General features: G+C 50.1%; 1 protein-coding gene across 2 annotated transcripts in view; it reads right to left on the reverse strand.

Annotated features, from left to right (window-relative positions):
* PARP3 (poly(ADP-ribose) polymerase family member 3) overlaps positions 1–18,886 on the reverse strand; it is an 89,291-nt gene that overhangs the window by 856 nt on the left and 69,549 nt on the right. For both annotated transcript variants that reach the window (XM_063941363.1, XM_063941362.1), the window contains exons 9-10: positions 10,759–10,936; positions 10,395–10,541 (exon numbers count right to left, since the gene is read on the reverse strand). In XM_063941363.1, the coding sequence (XP_063797433.1) occupies positions 10,395–10,541; positions 10,759–10,936 (325 nt within the window). The remainder of the gene's footprint in view (positions 1–10,394; positions 10,542–10,758; positions 10,937–18,886) is intronic.

Genomic DNA, 18,886 nt, shown 5'->3' on the forward strand with positions numbered 1-18,886 from the left:
AGACGGGTGGGTGAGATGCAGGCGGCCGGGGCACAGACGGGTGGGTGAGATGCAGGCGGCCGGGGCACAGACGGGTGGGTGAGATGCAGGCGGCCGGGGCACAGACGGGTGGGTGAGATGCAGGCGGCCGGGGCACAGACGGGTGGGTGAGATGCAGGCGGCCGGGGCACAGACGGGTGGGTGAGATGCAGGCGGCCGGGGCACAGACGGGTGGGTGAGATGCAGGCGGCCGGGGCACAGACGGGTGGGTGAGATGCAGGCGGCCGGGGCACAGACGGGTGGGTGAGATGCAGGCGGCCGGGGCACAGACGGGTGGGTGAGATGCAGGCGGCCGGGGCACAGACGGGTGGGTGAGATGCAGGCGGCCGGGGCACAGACGGGTGGGTGAGATGCAGGCGGCCGGGGCACAGACGGGTGGGTGAGATGCAGGCGGCCGGGGCACAGACGGGTGGGTGAGATGCAGGCGGCCGGGGCACAGACGGGTGGGTGAGATGCAGGCGGCCGGGGCACAGACGGGTGGGTGAGATGCAGGCGGCCGGGGCACAGACGGGTGGGTGAGATGCAGGCGGCCGGGGCACAGACGGGTGGGTGAGATGCAGGCGGCCGGGGCACAGACGGGTGGGTGAGATGCAGGCGGCCGGGGCACAGACGGGTGGGTGAGATGCAGGCGGCCGGGGCACAGACGGGTGGGTGAGATGCAGGCGGCCGGGGCACAGACGGGTGGGTGAGATGCAGGCCATCGGGGCACAGGCGGGTGGGTGAGATGCAGGCCATCGGGGCACAGACGGGTGGGTGAGATGTACAGTAGGCGACCGGGGCACAGACGGGTGGGTGAGATGCAGGCGGCCGGGGCACAGACGGATGGGTGAGATGCAGGCGGCCGGGGCACAGACGGGTGGGTGAGATGCAGGCCATCGGGGCACAGACGGGTGGGTGAGATGTACAGTAGGCGACCGGGGCACAGACGGGTGGGTGAGATGCAAGCGATCGGGGCACAGACGGGTGGGTGAGATGCAGGCGGCCTGGGCACAGACGGGTGGGTGAGATGCAGGCGACCGGGGCACAGACGGGTGGGTGAGATGCAGGCGACCAGAGCACAGACGGGTGGGTTATATTTGTTTAACGGACTCAATAATTTATGAAAAGATTCTTAATTTAAAGGTGTTTTCCACCACAAATAAATTTAATGAGGTGGAAAATAGGATTTTAACACCTACCGTTAAATCCTTTTCTCCTAGTCCGTAGAGGATGCTGGGGTCCACTTCAGTACCATGGGGTGTAGACAGTTCCACAGGAGCCATGGGCACTTTAAGACTTTTCAAGGGTGTGAACTGGCTCCTCCCTCTATGCCCCTCCTCCAGACCTCAGTATAGGAACTGTGCCCAGGGAGACGGACATTTCGAGGAAAGGATTTACTTTTATACTTATGGTGAGATACATACCAGCTCACACCTCAACCATGCCGCACAACATGGCATTCAACATGACACACGCCAACAAGCATGAATCATTTACAGCAACATGCTGAAAACAAATGAAACACAACTTGTGTAACTATAAAGAACAAACTGCAGAGTTCCCCGCGCCCCCTCGACTCCCCCCCCTCCTCCCCCTAGTTGAGGCTCTGGGGTTATACGGGCAGGAGAGTGCGGATGACCCTGCAGCATCGATTGACCAAACTTGAGGTCATCATTGGCCTAGGTGTCAAACTTATAAAATTTACCAGATGTCTTTGACCCTGACCAAGTAGCTACTCGGCAAACTTGTAAAGCCGAGCCGCCCAGGATGAGCCCACTTTCCTAGTAGAATGGGCCTTTACCGACTTCGGTACCGGCAAGCCTGCCGTAGAATGAGCGTGCTGAATTGTCCCTCTGATCCAGCGTGCAATAGTCTGCTTAGAAGCAGGACACCCAATCTTGCTGGGAGCATACAGGACAAACAGAGCCTCTGTTTTCCGTATCCGCGCTGTTCTTGCGACATAAATCTTCAAAGCTCTAACCACATCTAGAGTCTGTGACTCAGTGAAAGTATCAGTAGCTACTGGCACCACAATAGGTTGGTTTATGTGGAAGGACGAAACCACCTTTGGAAGAAATTGTTGACGAGTTCTTAACTCTGCCCTATCTTCATGGAAGATCAGGTAAGGGCTCTTGTGAGACAAGGCCGCCAATTCAGACACCCGCCTTGCGGATGCCAAGGCCAAAATCATCACCACTTTCCAAGTGAGAAACTTCAATTCTATCTCCTGCAGAGGTTCAAACCAATCTGATTGAAGGAACTGCAACACCACATTAAGGTCGCATGGTGCCACTGGAGGCACAAATGGAGGCTGGATGTGCAGAACCCTTTTCACAAACGTCTGAACTTCTGGAAAGGAGGCCAATTGTTTTTGAAAGAAAACTGATAAGGCCGAAATCTGGACCTTGATTGACCCCAATCTAAGGCCCGCATCCACACCAGCCTGCAGAAAATGGAGAAAACGTCCCAACTCAAACTCTTCCGTAGGAGCCTTCTTGGATTCACACCAAGACACATATTTTCTCCAAATACGGTGGTAATGTTTAGACGTTACTCCTTTCCTGGCCTGAATAAGAGTGGGGATGACTTCCTTGGGAATACCCTTTCAGGCTAGGATCCGGCGCTCAACAGCCATGCCGTCAAACGTAGCCGCGGTAAGTCTTGATACACACACGGCCCCTGCTGTAGTAGGTCCTCTCGAGGAGGAAGAGGCCGAGGATCTTCTATGAGCAACTCCTGAAGATCTGGATACCAAGCCCTCCTTGGCCAATCTGGGGCAATGAAGATTGCTCAAACTCTTGTTCTTATTATTATTTTGAGAACTTTTGGAATCAGTGGAAGTGGAGGGAAAACGTATACCATCCGAAACACCCACTGGGTCACCAGTGCATCCACTGCTATTGATTGAGGGTCTCTCGACCTGGAACAATATCTCTGAAGAGTCTTGTTTAGACGAGATGCCATCATGTCTACTTGAGGAACTCCCCAAAGACTGGTCACCTCTGCGAAGACGACTTGGTGGTGGCCCCACTCTCCTGGATGGAGATCGTGTCTGCTGAGGAAGTCTGCTTCCCAGTTGTCCACTCCCGGAATGAAAATTGCTGACAGAGCTCTAACATGTCTTTCTGCCCAGAGGAGAATCCTTGTCACCTCTGCCATTGCCGCTCTGCTTTTCGTTCCGCCTTGCCTGTTTATGTACGCGACTGCTTTTACACTGTCCGACTGGATCTGCTTGGGATCTTGAAGAAGATGTACCGCTTGTAGAAGGCCGATGTAAGTGGCTCTTAATTCCAGAACGTTTATGTGAAGGTAGGCTTCCTGACTTGACCATTTTCCTTGGAAGCTTTCCCCCTGTGTGACAGCTCCCCAGCCTCGGAGACTTGCATCCGTGGTTATTAGGACCCAGTCGTGAATCCCAAACCTGCGTCCCTCTAGTAGGTGAGAACTGTGTAGCCACCACAGGAGCGAAATCCTGGCTTTGGGGGACAGGATTATTTTCCGGTGCATATGTAGGTGGGATCCGGACCACTTGTCCAACAGGTCCCACTGGAATACCCTGGCATGAAATCGGCCAAACTGTATGGCCTCGTAGGCCGCTACCATTTTCCCCAACATCCGAATGCATTGATGGATCGACACGCTTGTTGGTTTCAATATTTGTGTGACCATTTTCTGGATTTCCAGAGCCTTTTCCACTGGAAGAAACTCTCTCCGTACTTCTGTGTCCAGAATCATCCCTAAAAAGGACGATCTTGTCGTCAGTTCCAACTGTGACTTTGGAAAATTCATGATCCAACCGTGTTGTTGGCGTATTGACAGGGAGAGTGCGATGTTCTGCACCAACTGTTCCCTGGATCTCGCTTTTATCAGGAGATCGTCCAGAAAAGGAATTATATTGATTCCTATTTAACAAAGGAGGACCATCATCTCCGCCATCACCTTGGTGAATACCCTCGGTGCCGTAGAGAGTCCGAACGTCAACGTCTGAAACTGGTAATGGCAATCCTGTACTGCGGATCTCAGATAAGCTTGGTGAGGAGGATAAATGGGAACATGCAAGTAAGCATCCTTTATGTCTGCTGACACCATGAAGTCCCCTTCCTCCAGACTGGAAATCACTGCCCTCAGGGATTCCATCTTGAACTCGAACCTCTTCAGGTAGAGATTCAGATTTTTCAGGTTTAAAAATCGGTCTGACCGAGCCGTCCGGCTTCGGAACTACAAAGAGGCTTGAATAAAAAACCTTCTCCTTACTGTGCCAAGGGTACCAGGACAATGACCTGATCCTGACATAATTTTTGAATTGCCGTTGTTACTGTCAGAGGGAAACAGATAGGATTTGCCAGTTCACAACCCAGCGCCAGTAACACAATGTCTGTGAACACAAAATGCCCACTGACATGTAGCGCTTTTATAATGTTAATCACACAATTATATAGCACCAAATTCACTGTGGATGAGCCAGTTCACACCCTTGAAAAGTCTTAAAGTGCCCATGGCTCCTGCGGAACCGTCTATACCCCATGGTACTGAAGTGGACCCCAGCATCCTCTAGGACGTATGAGAAAATAGGATTTCAATTACCTACAGGTAAATCCTTTTCTCGTAGTCCGTAGAGGATTCTGGGGTCCACATTAGTACCATGGGGTATAGACGGGTCCACTAGGAGCCATTGGCACTTTAAGAGTTTGAGAGTGTGGGCTTGCTCCTCCCTCTATGCCCCTCCTACCAAACTCAGTCTAGAAACTGTGCCCGAGGAGATGAACATCTTTGAGAGAAGGATTATGCACAGATAGTGGTGAGATTCATACCAGCTCACACATACAAGGCACATCAAGCTAACGAGCTTGAAAACTCAGCAACCGCTGAAACATTACTTACCAAGTAACAATGCAGTACTTAACTAAGAACAAAGTCGTACTGAACCAGATAACCACTGCAGGATAACAAAGCGCTGGGTGGGTGCCCAGCATCCTCTACGGACTACGAGAAAAGAATTAACCGGTAGGAAATGAAAATCCTATTTTCTCTTACGTCCTAGAGGATGCTGGGGTCCACATTAGTACCATGGGGATGTACCAAAGCTCCCAGAACGGGAGGAAGAGCGCAGGGGCTCCTGCAGAACTGATTGACCAAACTGTAGGTCCTAAGAGACCAAGGTCTCGAACTTGTAGAACTTAGCAAACGTGTTCGACCCTGACCAAGTAGCCGCTCGGCAAAGCTGTAAAGCCGAGACACCCCGGGCAGCCGCCCAGGAAGAATCCACCTTACGAGTAGAGTGGGCCTTAACAGATTTTGGACACGGCAATCCTGCCATAGAATATGCATGCTGGATAGTGAATCTAATCTAGCGAGAGACCGTCTGCTGAGAAGCAGGACACCCAATTTTCTTGGGATCATACAGGACAAACAGAGTCCAATTTTCTGTGACGAGCAGTCCTCTTCACATAGATTTTCAGAGCCCTTACAATATCCAAGGACTTTGAAGTAATTGAGGAGTCAGTAGCAACTGGCACCACAATAGGCTGGTTGATATGAAAAGCCGACACAACCTTAGGAAGAAACTGCTGATGTGTCCGGAGCTCAGCTCTATCTTCATGGAAGATCAAGTAGGGGCTCTTACAAGACAAAGCCCCCAACTCCGACACACGTCTAGCAGAAGCTAAGGCCAACAAAGTGACAGCCTTCCACGTGAGAAACTTGACCTCAACCTCCGGTAGAGACTCAAACTAATCCGATTGGAGGAACTGCAACACCAAGTTAAGATCCCAGGGTGCCGTAGGTGGCACAAAGGGAGGCTGGATGTGCAGAACCCCCTTTTAAGAAAGTCTGAACCTCAGGAAGGGAAGCCAGTTGTTTCTGGAAGAAAATGGATAGGGCCGAAATCTGGACCTTACGGAACCCAACCTCAGACCCATATCCACACCTGCTTGCAGGAAGAGGAGAAACTGTCCCAGTTGAAACTCCACCATAGGAAACTTCTTGGATTCACACCAAGAAACATACTTTTTCCAAATGCGTTGGTATGTTTAGACGTCACTCTCTTCCTAGCCTGTATCAGGGTAGAAATAGCCGTGTTCAGAATGCCCTTCCAAGCTAATATCTGGCGTTCAACTTCCATGCCTTCAAACGTAGCCACGGTAAGTCTTGATAAGCGAATGGCCCCTGTTGCAGTAGGTCCTCCCGAAGAGGAAGAGGCCTCGGATCTTCCAGTAGAACACCCAGAAGATCCGTGTACCAAGCCCTTCTTGGCCAGTCCGGAGCAACGAGGATCGCCTGAACTCTTGTTCTTCTTAGGAGTTTTAGAACTCGTGGAATGAGTGGAAGTGGAGGAAACACGTACACTGACTGGAACACCCATGGAGACAACAGGGTGTCCACTGCTAGGCTTGCGGGTCCCTTGACCTGGAACAATACCTCCGAAGCTTCTTGTTGAGAGGGGAGGCCATCATGTCTATTTGAGGTACACCCCAAAGATCTGTCACCTCCGTGAACACCTCCGGATGGAGGCCCCATTCTCCTGGATGGAGATCGTGTCTGCTGAGGAAGTTTGCTTCCCAGTTGTCTACTCCCGGAATGAAGATTGCTGACAGCGCCAACACGTGTCTTTCTGGCCAGAGGAGGATTCTTGTTACCTCTAACATTGCAGCTCTGCTCTTCGTTCCGCCCTGTCGGTTTATGTAGGTCACCATCGTTACATTGTCCGACTGCACTTGAATGGCTCGATCTCGCAGAAGATGAGCTGCTTGGAGAAGACAGATGTAGACGGCTCTTAGTTCCAGAACGTTTATTGGAAAACTGGATTCCAGGCTTGACCACCTTCCTTGGAAGGTTTCCCCCTGAGTGACTGCGCCCCAGCCCCGGAGACTTGCATCCGTTGTTAGAAGGATCCAGTCCTGAATCCCGAACCTGCGGCCCTCCAGAAGGTGAGGTATCTGCAGCCACCAGAGGAGTGAAATCCTGGCTTTCGGTGACAGACGTATTCTCTGGTGCATGTGTAGATGAAATCCCGGCCACTTGTCCAGGAGATCCAGTTGGAAGGACAGAGCATGAAACTTTCCATACTGTAGAGCCTCGTAAGAGGCAACCATCTTCCCCAGAAGGCGAATGCACTGATGAATAGACACCTGGGCTGGCTTCAGGACATTCCCGGACCATTGTTTGAATCACCAACGCTTTCTTCTCCGGCAGAAAAACCCTCTGCACTTCCGTGTCGAGGATCATTCCTTGTCTGTTCCAAACGTGACTTTGGAAGGTTCAGGATCCAATCGTGTTCCCTGAGCAGATGAGTCGTGAGAACAGTGGACTGCAACAACGTCTTCCTGGACGATGCCTTTATCAGCAGATCATCCAGATATGGGATTATGTTCACCCCCTTTCTGCGGAGGAGAACCATCATCTCTGCCATCACCTTAGTGAACACCTTCGGTGCTGTGGAGAGGCCGAACGGCAGCGCCTGAAATTGATAGTGACTGTCTAACAGTGCAAATCTGAGATAAGCCTGGTGTGGCAGCCAAATCGGAATATGGAGGTACGCATCCTTGATATCCAGGGATACCAGAAACACTCCCTCCTCCAGACCTGAGATCACTGCCCTGAGTGACTCCATTTTGAATTTGAACACCTTCAGATAAGGATTCAGCGATTTCAAGTTCAAAATTGGTCTGACCGAACCATCCTGTTTCGGTACCACGAAAAGGTTTGAATAATAACCCTTGTTTTGCATATGAGGTGGAACTGGGGCAATGACCTGTGACTTTTCCAAATTGAGAATGGCTTCCTGTAGGATAGCCCTGTCTGTCAGCAAGGCTGGCAAGCCTGATTTGAAGAATCGGTGAGGCGGGAGTTCTTGAAACTCCAGTCTGCACCCCCAGGACACAATATCCTGTACCCAGGAATCCAGAACGGACGACACCCAGACGTGCCTGAAACGTCTGAGTCTCGTACCCACCAACTCTTCCTCCAGGCCGTGCGGTCCACTGTCATGCTGAGGATTTTGATGAACCAGAAGCAGGTTTCTGGTCCTGGGAGCAGGCTTTTTAGATTTCGCACGACCACCTCTAAAGAAAGTGGTAGGAGGCTTGGACTTTTTTGCCTTAGCGGTCCGAAAGGACTGCGAAGCAGCTGAAGAAAATGGTTTCTGTGTAGGAGGTGTAGCAGAGGGAAGGAAAGGTGACTTACCCATGGTTGCCGTGGAAATCCACGCATCCAATGCTTCCCCAAATAGAGCCTGACCTGTGTAGGGTAGGTTCTCCACACTTCTCCTGGACTCAGCGTCTGCAGACCATTGGCTCCAGACTGTCTAAAAAGGTGGTTTTACGAATCCCTGCATCTACCGCGTTAAAAGAACCGGCTGATCGTAAGATTGACACTACGCTCAAATCCATTTACACCGCTTCAGGAGTGGCGTTAAGACCCACTATTGCTTGTGCGTGGATTTCTAAAGCCATAGTAAAGTGGTCGGGCACATTACTAGAGGATTTGGATACAATGGATAGAAGTGACATTGAATTGTTCTTACGTAACATACAGGATTCTGCGGGGTTCATGGTGGAATCCATGAAGGACCTGGGTATGCTGACTGCACGGATTTTTAGACAGTCTGGAGACAGATGCGTCAACAATGGGTGGGTTTTCCCATTTTTTCCTATCCTCCTCAGGGAAGGGAAACCAAGCAGAACCCTTTTTGGGATCTGGTATTTTTTCTCCGGGTTTTCACAGGATTTTTAAAATATAGCGTGTAATTCTTTAGACGCAGGGTAGGTTAGCGAGGCTTTCTTATTGTCAGTGAAGTAAGCCTCCTCAACCTGCTCAGGTGTCATTAATGTTTACACATCTCTAATGGCCTCAATCATGAGCTGCACCCCCTTAGTCAGGGACGCCGCCCCCCTCAGCACCTCCCCATCACCGTCAGCCGTGTCAGAGTCGGTATCCGTCTCATCTTGCATAATTTGGGCAAGAGCACGTTTCTGTGGGAACATGCTAGGGGATTCTGCAGGAATAGGAACCTGACCAAACTGCAATAGACTCCTTCAACACCTGAGTTTCAGTCTCAGTATTAGCTACCCTAGTAGAGATCTGAGAGATCATTCCTTTGATAGAGGTTAACCACTCAGGTTCAACAACAGGGATCTGAGACAAAGCATTACAATCCTGTGTACATGGAATGGATCCCTCCTGAGAGGAAACATCTTCTGCAGCATATGACACAGAGTCCCTAGACATGGCTATGGGAGATATGAAACACACACACACACACACACACACACACACACACACACGGAAATGTCAGACACAGTTTCCCCCCAAGTATGTCACAGAGAGACGGAGATTGGAGACAACCCACACACAGCGCTTTCTGAGGTAGGACTAATAAAACTACCAGCGCTGTCTGTGTACCTTAATAGACTACACAGACTTTACACAGCCTCCCTCTCCCTTCTACAACCCCCTGGTACCGCACAGGATAGCTGGAGTTGCTTGGAGGGACTGCTCTCCCTGTCATCATCTGTTGTACAGGAACTGCAGGCAGGAAAATGGCGCTGAACGCTGCTGGGTTCGCTCTGAGGAGAAGCTCCGCCCCCCGAACATGATGCTGCTTCCCGCTCTTCATTATATTATACTGGCCTGAGGATTTCTGCTGGCAGTGATCCGGGGACCCTGACAGGCTAGCTGACCAGTGTAGGGTATAGGTGCTGGCTCAGGGCGCCCCTCACAGCGCCGCACTCTGTACCGCTGAGCCGCGGAGCGCAGTAAGTACTGCGCTCCCTACCCTTTTGCCGCCATCTTCACACCGGCTCCCCGCTTGCCAGGGGGGCTGGTGACTCACTCGCCACCTAAATCTTCTGGCTCTGTAAGGGGGTGGCGGCATGCTGCGGGAGTGAGCGGTCGCCTGGGGCGGCTAACGATCAGCACCCTCAGGAGCTCCTCAGTGTCCTGTCAGCAGAGATAGTGGCTCAGACCTAGCAGGGCGGGCACTACTCCCCCCGTTAGTCCCATGAAGCAGGGAGGCTGTTGCCAGCAGCCTCCCCGTGCCTAACTAACTCTTAGAAAAATACCAACTAAAGAAGCTCTAGGAGCTCCCCTAGCTGTGACCGGCTCCGCCGGGCACATTTTGTAAACAGAGTCTGGTAGGAGGGGCATAGAGGGAGGAGCCAGCCCACACTCTCAAACTCTTAAAGTGCCAGTGGCTCCTAGTGGACCCGTCTATACCCCATGGTACTAATGTGGACCCCAGCATCCTCTAGGACGTAAGAGAAATCAGAAATGACCTTAAAAAGGAAAGAAAATTATTATCGTTCATATACAGCTTACGACATATGGCGACAGCACCGCCATTATACCGCGACACCTGTACAGAGTACTGCGGAACTCACCTGGCTCTGTGGTCCCGCGCGCCACCACACTGTCATACCCATTGGGGGCGCTTTTCAAAGTGTGGTCATCTTTTTTGATGTGATACTCGTTCCCCAGAGCCACCTCGTTCAGGAACATGATCCCCAGCCTGTTGGAGGTGCAGCCAACTAGGAGGAACGGGAAACGCGGTTATCACCGTGTACATTTGCTCAGCACAGACACACAAGACCATGGTGTGAGTACGTAATTCCTATGTTAGTAAATAAGCAGACTAAGCCTCCTCTACACATCCCCCCTTCCCGACACTCAGCAGGGAGCAGCCCCCCCCCCCCCGACACTCAGCAGGGAGCAGCCCCCCCCCCCCCCCCATCAGCGACATCTTACCGTATCCGGCAGATTTACTGTTCTCAGAAGCGAAGTATATCCCTCTACCCACACGCCCTCCCGAATGGGGCATAATGCGCAGGCCGCTCTTCAGGATTGCAGCTACCACCGCCACGTTAGTCCCGTGCCAGAGCAAGCGGCGGTTCTCGATGTCATTGTGGGCGCTGAGCCGTTCTTCCTGTGACAGGAGACAAGTATAGGTGATAACGTGTTATTAATATTATACTTTACTTATATGGCGCTACAAGGGTTCTGCAGCTCCTGACAAAGTACATAAACACAGGAGCACGGAAGAAAACGGTGACTTACAGTACAAGACAAAGCAAAACAAATACATGGTATACTGTATAAACATTACTGCATCAGTGGTCTTAGCACTCACATAAGCAGTAGGGTAGAAGAAACCAATGGTTAGGTATAGGTGTATGGAGTATGGAGTAGATGATAGTGTTAGTAGGGAAGCCAAAGCACATGAGGGTTGAGGGCCCTGCCTGTGAAAGCTTACATTCTAAATGGGAGGGGCAGACAGGCAGGGTGATGCAGATGGGGTAGATAGCATGGAACAGAGGAAGAAGTGGGTCTGGAGAGCTCGTTTGAAGTTTTGCAGAGAGGTGGAGAGTCTGAGGGGTAGAGAATTCCAGAGATAGGGAGCAGCACATGCAAAAGCTGGTACTGTAGGTAGGAGGAGGAGGAGGAGGTAATCAATAGGCAGGAGAGTCGGCGTGCATTAGCAGAGCGAAGAGGACGGGTGGGAGTGTAAGAGGAGATAAGGTCAGAGATGTAGATGGGAGAGGAGGGGGTGAGGGCTTTGTAAGTGAGTGTGAGAAGCTTGAAATGGATTCTGTAAGGGAAGGGGAGCCAGTGAAGGGCTTGTAGGAGAGGAGAGGTGGACGTAGTGTGTTTGGTGAGGAAGATGAGCCGGGCAGCAGCATTGAGGATAGATTGGAGTGGAGAGAGGTATTTGTCAGGAATCCCAGTCAGGAGGAGATTACAGTAGTCCAGTCTGGAGTGACCAGTGAGTGGATAAGAGTCTTAGTAGCATCCTGGGTCAGAAAGGGTCTGATCCTGCAGATGTGTATGAGATGGAAATGACAGTTTTGTGAGAGGTGCTGAATGTGTGGTTTGAAGGAGAGGGAGGAGTCAAGGATTACTCCAAGACAGCGCACTTGGGGGCTAGAGGAGATAGTAGTACCATCAATAGATAATGAGATTGTAGGAGGTGAGGTTATGCGGGAGGGAGGGAAGATGATCAGCTCGGTCTTAGACATGTTGAGTTTAAGAAAGCGCTGGGACATCCAGGAAGAGATAGCAGAGAGACAGTTGGAGATACGAGTGAGGAGAGCAGGGGAGAGGTCTGGAGAGGAAAGATAGATTTGAGTGTCATCAGCATAGAGATGATATTGGAAACCAAAAGAACTAATGAGCTTACCTAGTGAGGACGTATAGAGAGAGAAGAGAAGAGGACCAAGAACAGAGCCTTGGGGGACACTAGCAGTTAGTGGAAGTGAGGGGAGGTGGAGTCATGAGAGGAGACAGAGAATGAACGGTCAGAGAGGTAGGAAGACAGCCAGGAGAGGGCAGTATCACACAGACCAATGGAGTGAAGGATTTGCAGTAGGAGAGGATGGTCCACAGTGTAAAATGCAGCATGGAGGTCACGGAGAATAAGCAGAGAGTAGTGGCCCCTGGATTTAGCAGCATGGAGGTCATTGCAGACTCTAGTGGGACCAGTTTCAGTGGAGTGGGGAGGACGGAAGCCAGGCTGGAATGGGACAAGCAAGGAGTGTGAGGAAAGACAGGCAGTAAGGCGGTTGTAGACAATACGCTCAAGGAGTTTGGAGGCAAAAGGGGGGAGAGAGATGGGACGGTAGTTGGAGAGAGTGTTTGGATCAAGGGTAGGTTTTTAAGAATGGGGGAGATAAGGGGATGAATGCAGAGGAGACAGTGCCCGATGAGAGGGAGAGATTGAGGAGGTGGGCAAGATGGGAGCAGGCAGAGGGAGAGGGTGGATGAGACACAGGTGGTAATGGTGCAGTAACAGAACGGGAAGGGGCAGAAATGGCGGAGACTACACTGTGTGAATAAAACGTGTAGCGAACAGCAGAGCCGTAACTAGGGGGGCACATGCCCAGGGTGACAGATTTTCTATTTATATTTTTTGGGAGGGGAACACAGAAACAGTCACCCCTAACACCCTCTCTCTCTTCTCAGCCCTATGGGGTAACCTGCTGTCACCTCCCTGAGCTTTCACCGCAATCCTCCAGATCACTGCAGCCATGTACCGCCACCCGTCATCACCACACTTCCCTGCAGGAACGCCGTCCCGGGGGTCCAGTCTCGAGCAGGGCCATATGGAGACCTGCGAGGCCGGCAGCAGTGCCTCTACACGGCCATCGCTGCTACAGACGGCTCCCCAGCTAATCCTCCGATGGCCGCCCATTATAGAACACCTACCTACAGCGGTAACAAGTTTAGCCCTCATGAGCGTACGTCACCCACCGGTGCACCAGGTCAGGCTTTGGATCACTTCTCACGGGGCAATATTAATTGTACATGAAGACAATAACAGGCTGCACCGCCGTAGCGGCTGCTACGCTCCCCGCAGTGGCGTAACTACTGCCCCCGCAGTCCTCGCGGTGGCTTGGGGGCGAGGGGCTGCGGGGGCGCCACTGACTTAGTACAGTTTGACATCCGGACGAGCGTCCGCATGTCAATCTGCGGTCTCCTTCCCTCCGCTGCTGTGTTGGAGGACACAGCGCGCGCCTCTCCCGTGTCCCTCCAGGCTCTCCGGCCGGTCTAATAAAGGAAGTGCCGTTCGTGAGCTCTGATTGGCTCACGAACCGGCACTTCCTTTATTAGACCCGCTGGAGAGCCAGGAGGAACACGAGAAAGGCGCGCGCTATGCGCTCCGTGTCCCTCCAACACAAAGGAGCGGGCGGGGGGGGGAAGGGGGGGGGGCAGGCACTTAGGAGGGCATACGTGGCACTGTGGGAGAATATCTGGCAATGGGGGGGAATATCTGGCACTGGGGGCATATGCCTGGCACTGTGGGGGAATATTTATTTATTTATTTATTTATTTATTAACAGTTTCTTATATAGCGCAGCATATTCCGTTGCGCTTTACAATTAGAACAACAGTAATAGAACAAAACTGGGTAAAAACAGACAGACATAGAGGTAGGAAGGCCCTGCTCGCAAGCTTACAATCTATAGGGAAATAGGCATAGATACACAAGGATAGATGCTACCTATTGCATAATGGTCCACCAGATTGCTAGGTTCTTAATGGGTTGTATGATGATACCCCACAAAGTTATCAAAGTGTCAGGAGGGTGTGAGACTAAAGAAAGACAAGATATGTGATGTTATGAATACTCTACAGAGGATGTAATTAGATAGGGAAGCACTGAGGGTTATGTGGGTGGGTCTGGAATTTGATAGGCTTGTCTGAAGAGGTGAGTTTTCAGGGAACATTTAAAGGTTTGGAGACTAGAAGTGAGTCTTACTGTGCGTGGGAGGGCATTCCACAGAGTGGGTGAAGCCCGGATAAAGTCCTGTAATTTTGAGTGTGAACAAGTAATGCGTGTGGATGAGAGACGTAGATCTTGTGCAGAGCGGAGAGGTCGGGTAGGGAGATATTTTGAGATGAGTGAAGAGATGTATGTTGGTGCAGTTTGGTTAATAGCCTTGTATGTGAGTAAAAGTATTTTATATTTAATACGGTAGAATACCGGTAACCAATGGAGGGACTGACAGAGCGGATCTGCAGACGATGAACGTCTGGCAAGGAAGATTAGCCTCGCAGCTGCATTTAAAATGGATTGTAGTGGTGAGAGCCTATGTTTGGGAAGACCGGTCAGGAGACTATTACAATAATCAATGCGGGAGATAATGAGAGCATGGATTAGAGTTTTTGCTGTGTCTTGTGTAAGATAAGGGCGTATTTTGGATATGTTTCTTAGATGTATGTAACATGATCTTGAGACAGATTGAATGTGGGTAACAAAGGACAGTTCAGAGTCAAGAATGACACCTAGACAGCGAGCTTGTGGGGTAGGGGTGATTGCAGAGTTCTCAACAGTGATAGAGATATCAGGTTGGAAAATACTATTGGCCGGTGGAAATATAATTAATTCTGTTTTGGAAATATTAAGTTTGAGGTGGCGAGATGTCATCCAAGATGAAATGGCAGAAAGGCATTCAGTGACACGGCCCAATACAGATGGTGACAAATCAGGGGAGGATAGGTAGATTTGAGTATCATCCGCATATAGATGGTACTGAAATCCGAAAGAGTTGATTAGTTTGCCAAGAGATGTGGTATAGATAGAGAAAAGCAGAGGACCTAGGACTGAGCCTTGCGGTACTCCAACTGAGAGAGGTAGCGAAGGAGAGGTGGAATCAGAGAAACGAACACTGAAGGAGCGATTAGATAGGTAGGATGAGAACCAAGAAAGGGCTGTGTCCTGAATACCTAGGGATTGTAGTGTTTGTATGAGAAGAGAGTGGTCAACAGTGTCAAAAGCAGCAGAGAGATCAAGAAGAATAAGTAGAGAGAAATGTCCTTTAGATTTAGCAGTGACCAAATCATTCACTACCTTAGTCAGTGCTGTCTCTGTGGAGTGTTGGGCACGAAATCCTGACTGAAGTGGGTCCAGTAGGCTGTGTGAGTTAAGAAAGTGTGTGAGGCGAGTGTAGGCAAGTCTCTCCAGTAGCTTGGAGGGGCATGGGAGCTGAGAGATGGGACGGTAGTTAGAGAGAGAGTTCGGGTCAGAGTTTTGTTTTTTTCAGAATGGGAGTAATCACTGCATGCTTGTATAGAGAAGGAAAGATACCAGTAGACAGGGAGAGATTACAGATTTTCGTTAAGGTTGGGATGAGCACAGTAGACAGAGCTTTACTAATTTGTGAGGGTATAGAGTCAAGGGGAGAGGTATTAGAGTAGGCAGATGAAAAGAGTGCAGATACTTCATCTTCATTTGTAGGATCAAAGGAAGAGAAGGTGTTAGAGGGTTCAGGCAGGGAATTGAGCAGGTCACTGGCTGTGGAAGAGCATACCATTTAATTTCGGATCTTGTCAATCTTGTCCTTGAAATAGGAAGCAAGATCTTGCGCACTGACAGCGGCTGGTGGGTTAGGTGAGGGAGGGACAAGAAGTGATTTAAAAGTATTAAAAAGTCGCTTGGGGTTAGAGGCTTGAGCAGAGATGAGAGATTGAAAATATGTTTGTTTGGCAGTGTCCAGAGCAGTACGATAAGAGTGGTAGGTGGTCTTATATGTGAGAAAGTCACTTGAACTACGAGATTTACGCCACTGGCGTTCAACTTTACGTGAGACTTTTTGTAAGTGTCTAGTGTATTTAGAGTGCCACGGTTGACATCTAAGTCTACGTGGAGTGTGATGGGTAGCTGGAGCCACTTCATCAAGTGCTGTTACTAGAGTTTGGTTAAGGTGTGACACAGCAGTCTCTGGAGAGGTGAATGTAGAAATTGGTGAAAGCAGTGGTTGCAGAGAGGTAGATAGTTGTTGAAAATTAATAGTGTTAATATTTCTGCGGGTAAGAGGTGTCCTTGTAGACTTTAGGGACATTGAGTTTGAAGTAATGGAGGAGAGCATGCATGTGATAAGGTTGTGATCTGAGAGAGGGAAAGGAGTGTTAGTGAGTTCAGAAACAGAGCATAGTCTGGTGAATACAAGATCAAGGCAGTGGCCCTACTGATGAGTAGGGGAGTCAGTCCATTGGGAGAGGCCAAGAGAGGAGGTTAGAGAGAGTAGTTTAGAGGCATGGGGAGATTGTGGACTGTCAATAGAGAGATTGAAATCACCCATAATGATGGTGGAGATGTCAGAGGATAGAAAGTGAGGGAGCCAATCAGAAAAATCTTCCAGAAACTTTTTGGGTTGCCCAGGTGGGCGATAGATAGCTGCGACACGCAGAGAGAAAGGGGTGAAAATCCTAATAGAGTGTACCTCAAAGGATGTAAATGTGAGTGAGGGAACAGGTGGTAAAACAATGTGCGTGTAACATTTGGACAGTAATATTCCAACACCCCCTCCTTTGATGTTACCAGGCCTGGGGGTGTGTGTGAAGTGGAGGCCACCATGTGACAGTGCTGCAGGGGAGGCAGTGTCTGATTGTGTGAGCCAGGTTTCTGTTATAGCCAGCATATTGAATTTGTTTGCTATGAAAAGGTCATGAATAGCTGTTAATTTGTTGCAAACAGAGCGTGCATTCCATAAAGCACATTTTAGTGAATTGGAGGTAGATGGGAGACATGTGATGTTGATAAGGTTTGTTGATTTTATATTCCGTTGTGAATCAGCTGAATGTGAGCGTGGTATGTGGATGGGACCTGGATTTGGGGATATGTCACCAGCTAGTAGAAGCAGAAGAAGAGAGAGATAGGTATAGTTGGGGGAGGTGTGTGATAGTTTCTTATGGTGACAGGTAGAGGATGTGACAGTTAGTGTACATAGATAGGTTAAAAGCTCATGAGTGTTAATAAGAGGGGAGTGGATTAATGAGGCTGCAATGTGTACAGAGCGATACATAACAGGAATAGTGAAAGACGATGTCATTTTATAGAGGATACCATGAAGTGCTATGAGGAAAAACAGTTTGTGGAGCATGGTGTTTATAAAGAGAAAAGTATAGATAGGAAAATGCTTATGGAAATATCTGGCACTGGGGGCATATACCTGGCACTGTGGGGGAATATCTGGCACTGGGGGGGCATATACCTGGCACTGGGGGGGCATATACCTGGCACTGGGGGGGCATATACCTGGCACTGGGGGGGCATATACCTGGCACTGGGGGGGCATATACCTGGCACTGGGGGGGGAATATCTGGCACTGGGGGGAGCAGGCACTGAGGGGGCATATGTGGCACTGTGGGGGAATATCTGGCACTGGGGGCATATACCTGGCACTGTGGGGGAATATCTGGCACTGGGGGCATATGTGGCACTGGGGGGGTATATTTGGCACTGGGGACATGTACCTGGCACTGTGGGGGAATATCTGGCACTGGGGGCATATGTGGCACTGGGAGCACGGCCCTAGCAACAAGCACTACCCCCTAGCAACGAGCATGACACCCAGTGCATGAAACCCCTGGCAACGAGCATGACACCCTGAGCATGAAAATCCCTGGCACCGTGCATGGAACCTAGAGCATGAAACCCCTGGCAACGAGCAGGTAATTTAAAAGTAATTAGAAGCCTTACTGTAGAACTTAATGTGTAATGGGCATTACGGTGTGTGGCATAATGTATCACGGACATTGCGGTGTGTCATAATGTGTCAGGTATTACGGTGTGTTGTATACTATATCACGATCATTGTGGTATGTGGTATAATGTCTCAGGATCATTGCGGTGTGTGTCATACTGTGTCACATACATTGTATGTGCTATAATGTATCAGGGGCATTGCAGTGTGTAGCATAATGTATAACGGACATTGCGGTGTGTGTCATAATGTGTCAGGCATTACGGTGTGTTGTATACTATATCACGGGCATTGTGGTATGTGGTATAATGTCTCAGGATCATTGCGGTGTGTGTCATACTGTGTCAAATACATTGTTTGTGCTATAATGTATCAGGGGCATTGCAGTGTGTAGCATAATGTATAACGGGCATTGCGATTCCTGTCATAATGTGTCACAGGCATTACGGTGTGTGGCATAATGTGTCACAGGCATTACGGTGTGTGGCATAATGTGTTGGGGGCATTACAGTGTGTGCATATTGTGTCATGTGCATTATTGTGTGCGGCATAATGTCTAAGGGCCATTGCAGTATGTGGCATAATGTATACTGGGCATTACTATAAGGAGGAAAAATGACAAATAATGTAAGGGGCATGAATCAGGATTATTTTTCTTTCCTGTGGTGGCCAATGTCTGGGCGTGCAGGGTGCAAAACTGGGGTATAAGGTAGTCTTTTCCTGCAATACCACGCCCCTTTATGCGAAGCCACACCCATTTAAATGAAACCACGCCCCCTTTTTTAAAAATTTCTAGTTACGCCACTGGCTCCCCGGGTCATCTGTGGGTTGCGCCAAGGTGTTACTGCTCCTGCTGTCCCCGGAGAGACCGGACGACTTACTGAGGCAACTG

Source organism: Pseudophryne corroboree, chromosome 9, assembly GCF_028390025.1.
Source record: "Pseudophryne corroboree isolate aPseCor3 chromosome 9, aPseCor3.hap2, whole genome shotgun sequence".
In the NCBI taxonomy this organism is placed as follows: Eukaryota; Metazoa; Chordata; class Amphibia; order Anura; family Myobatrachidae; genus Pseudophryne; species Pseudophryne corroboree.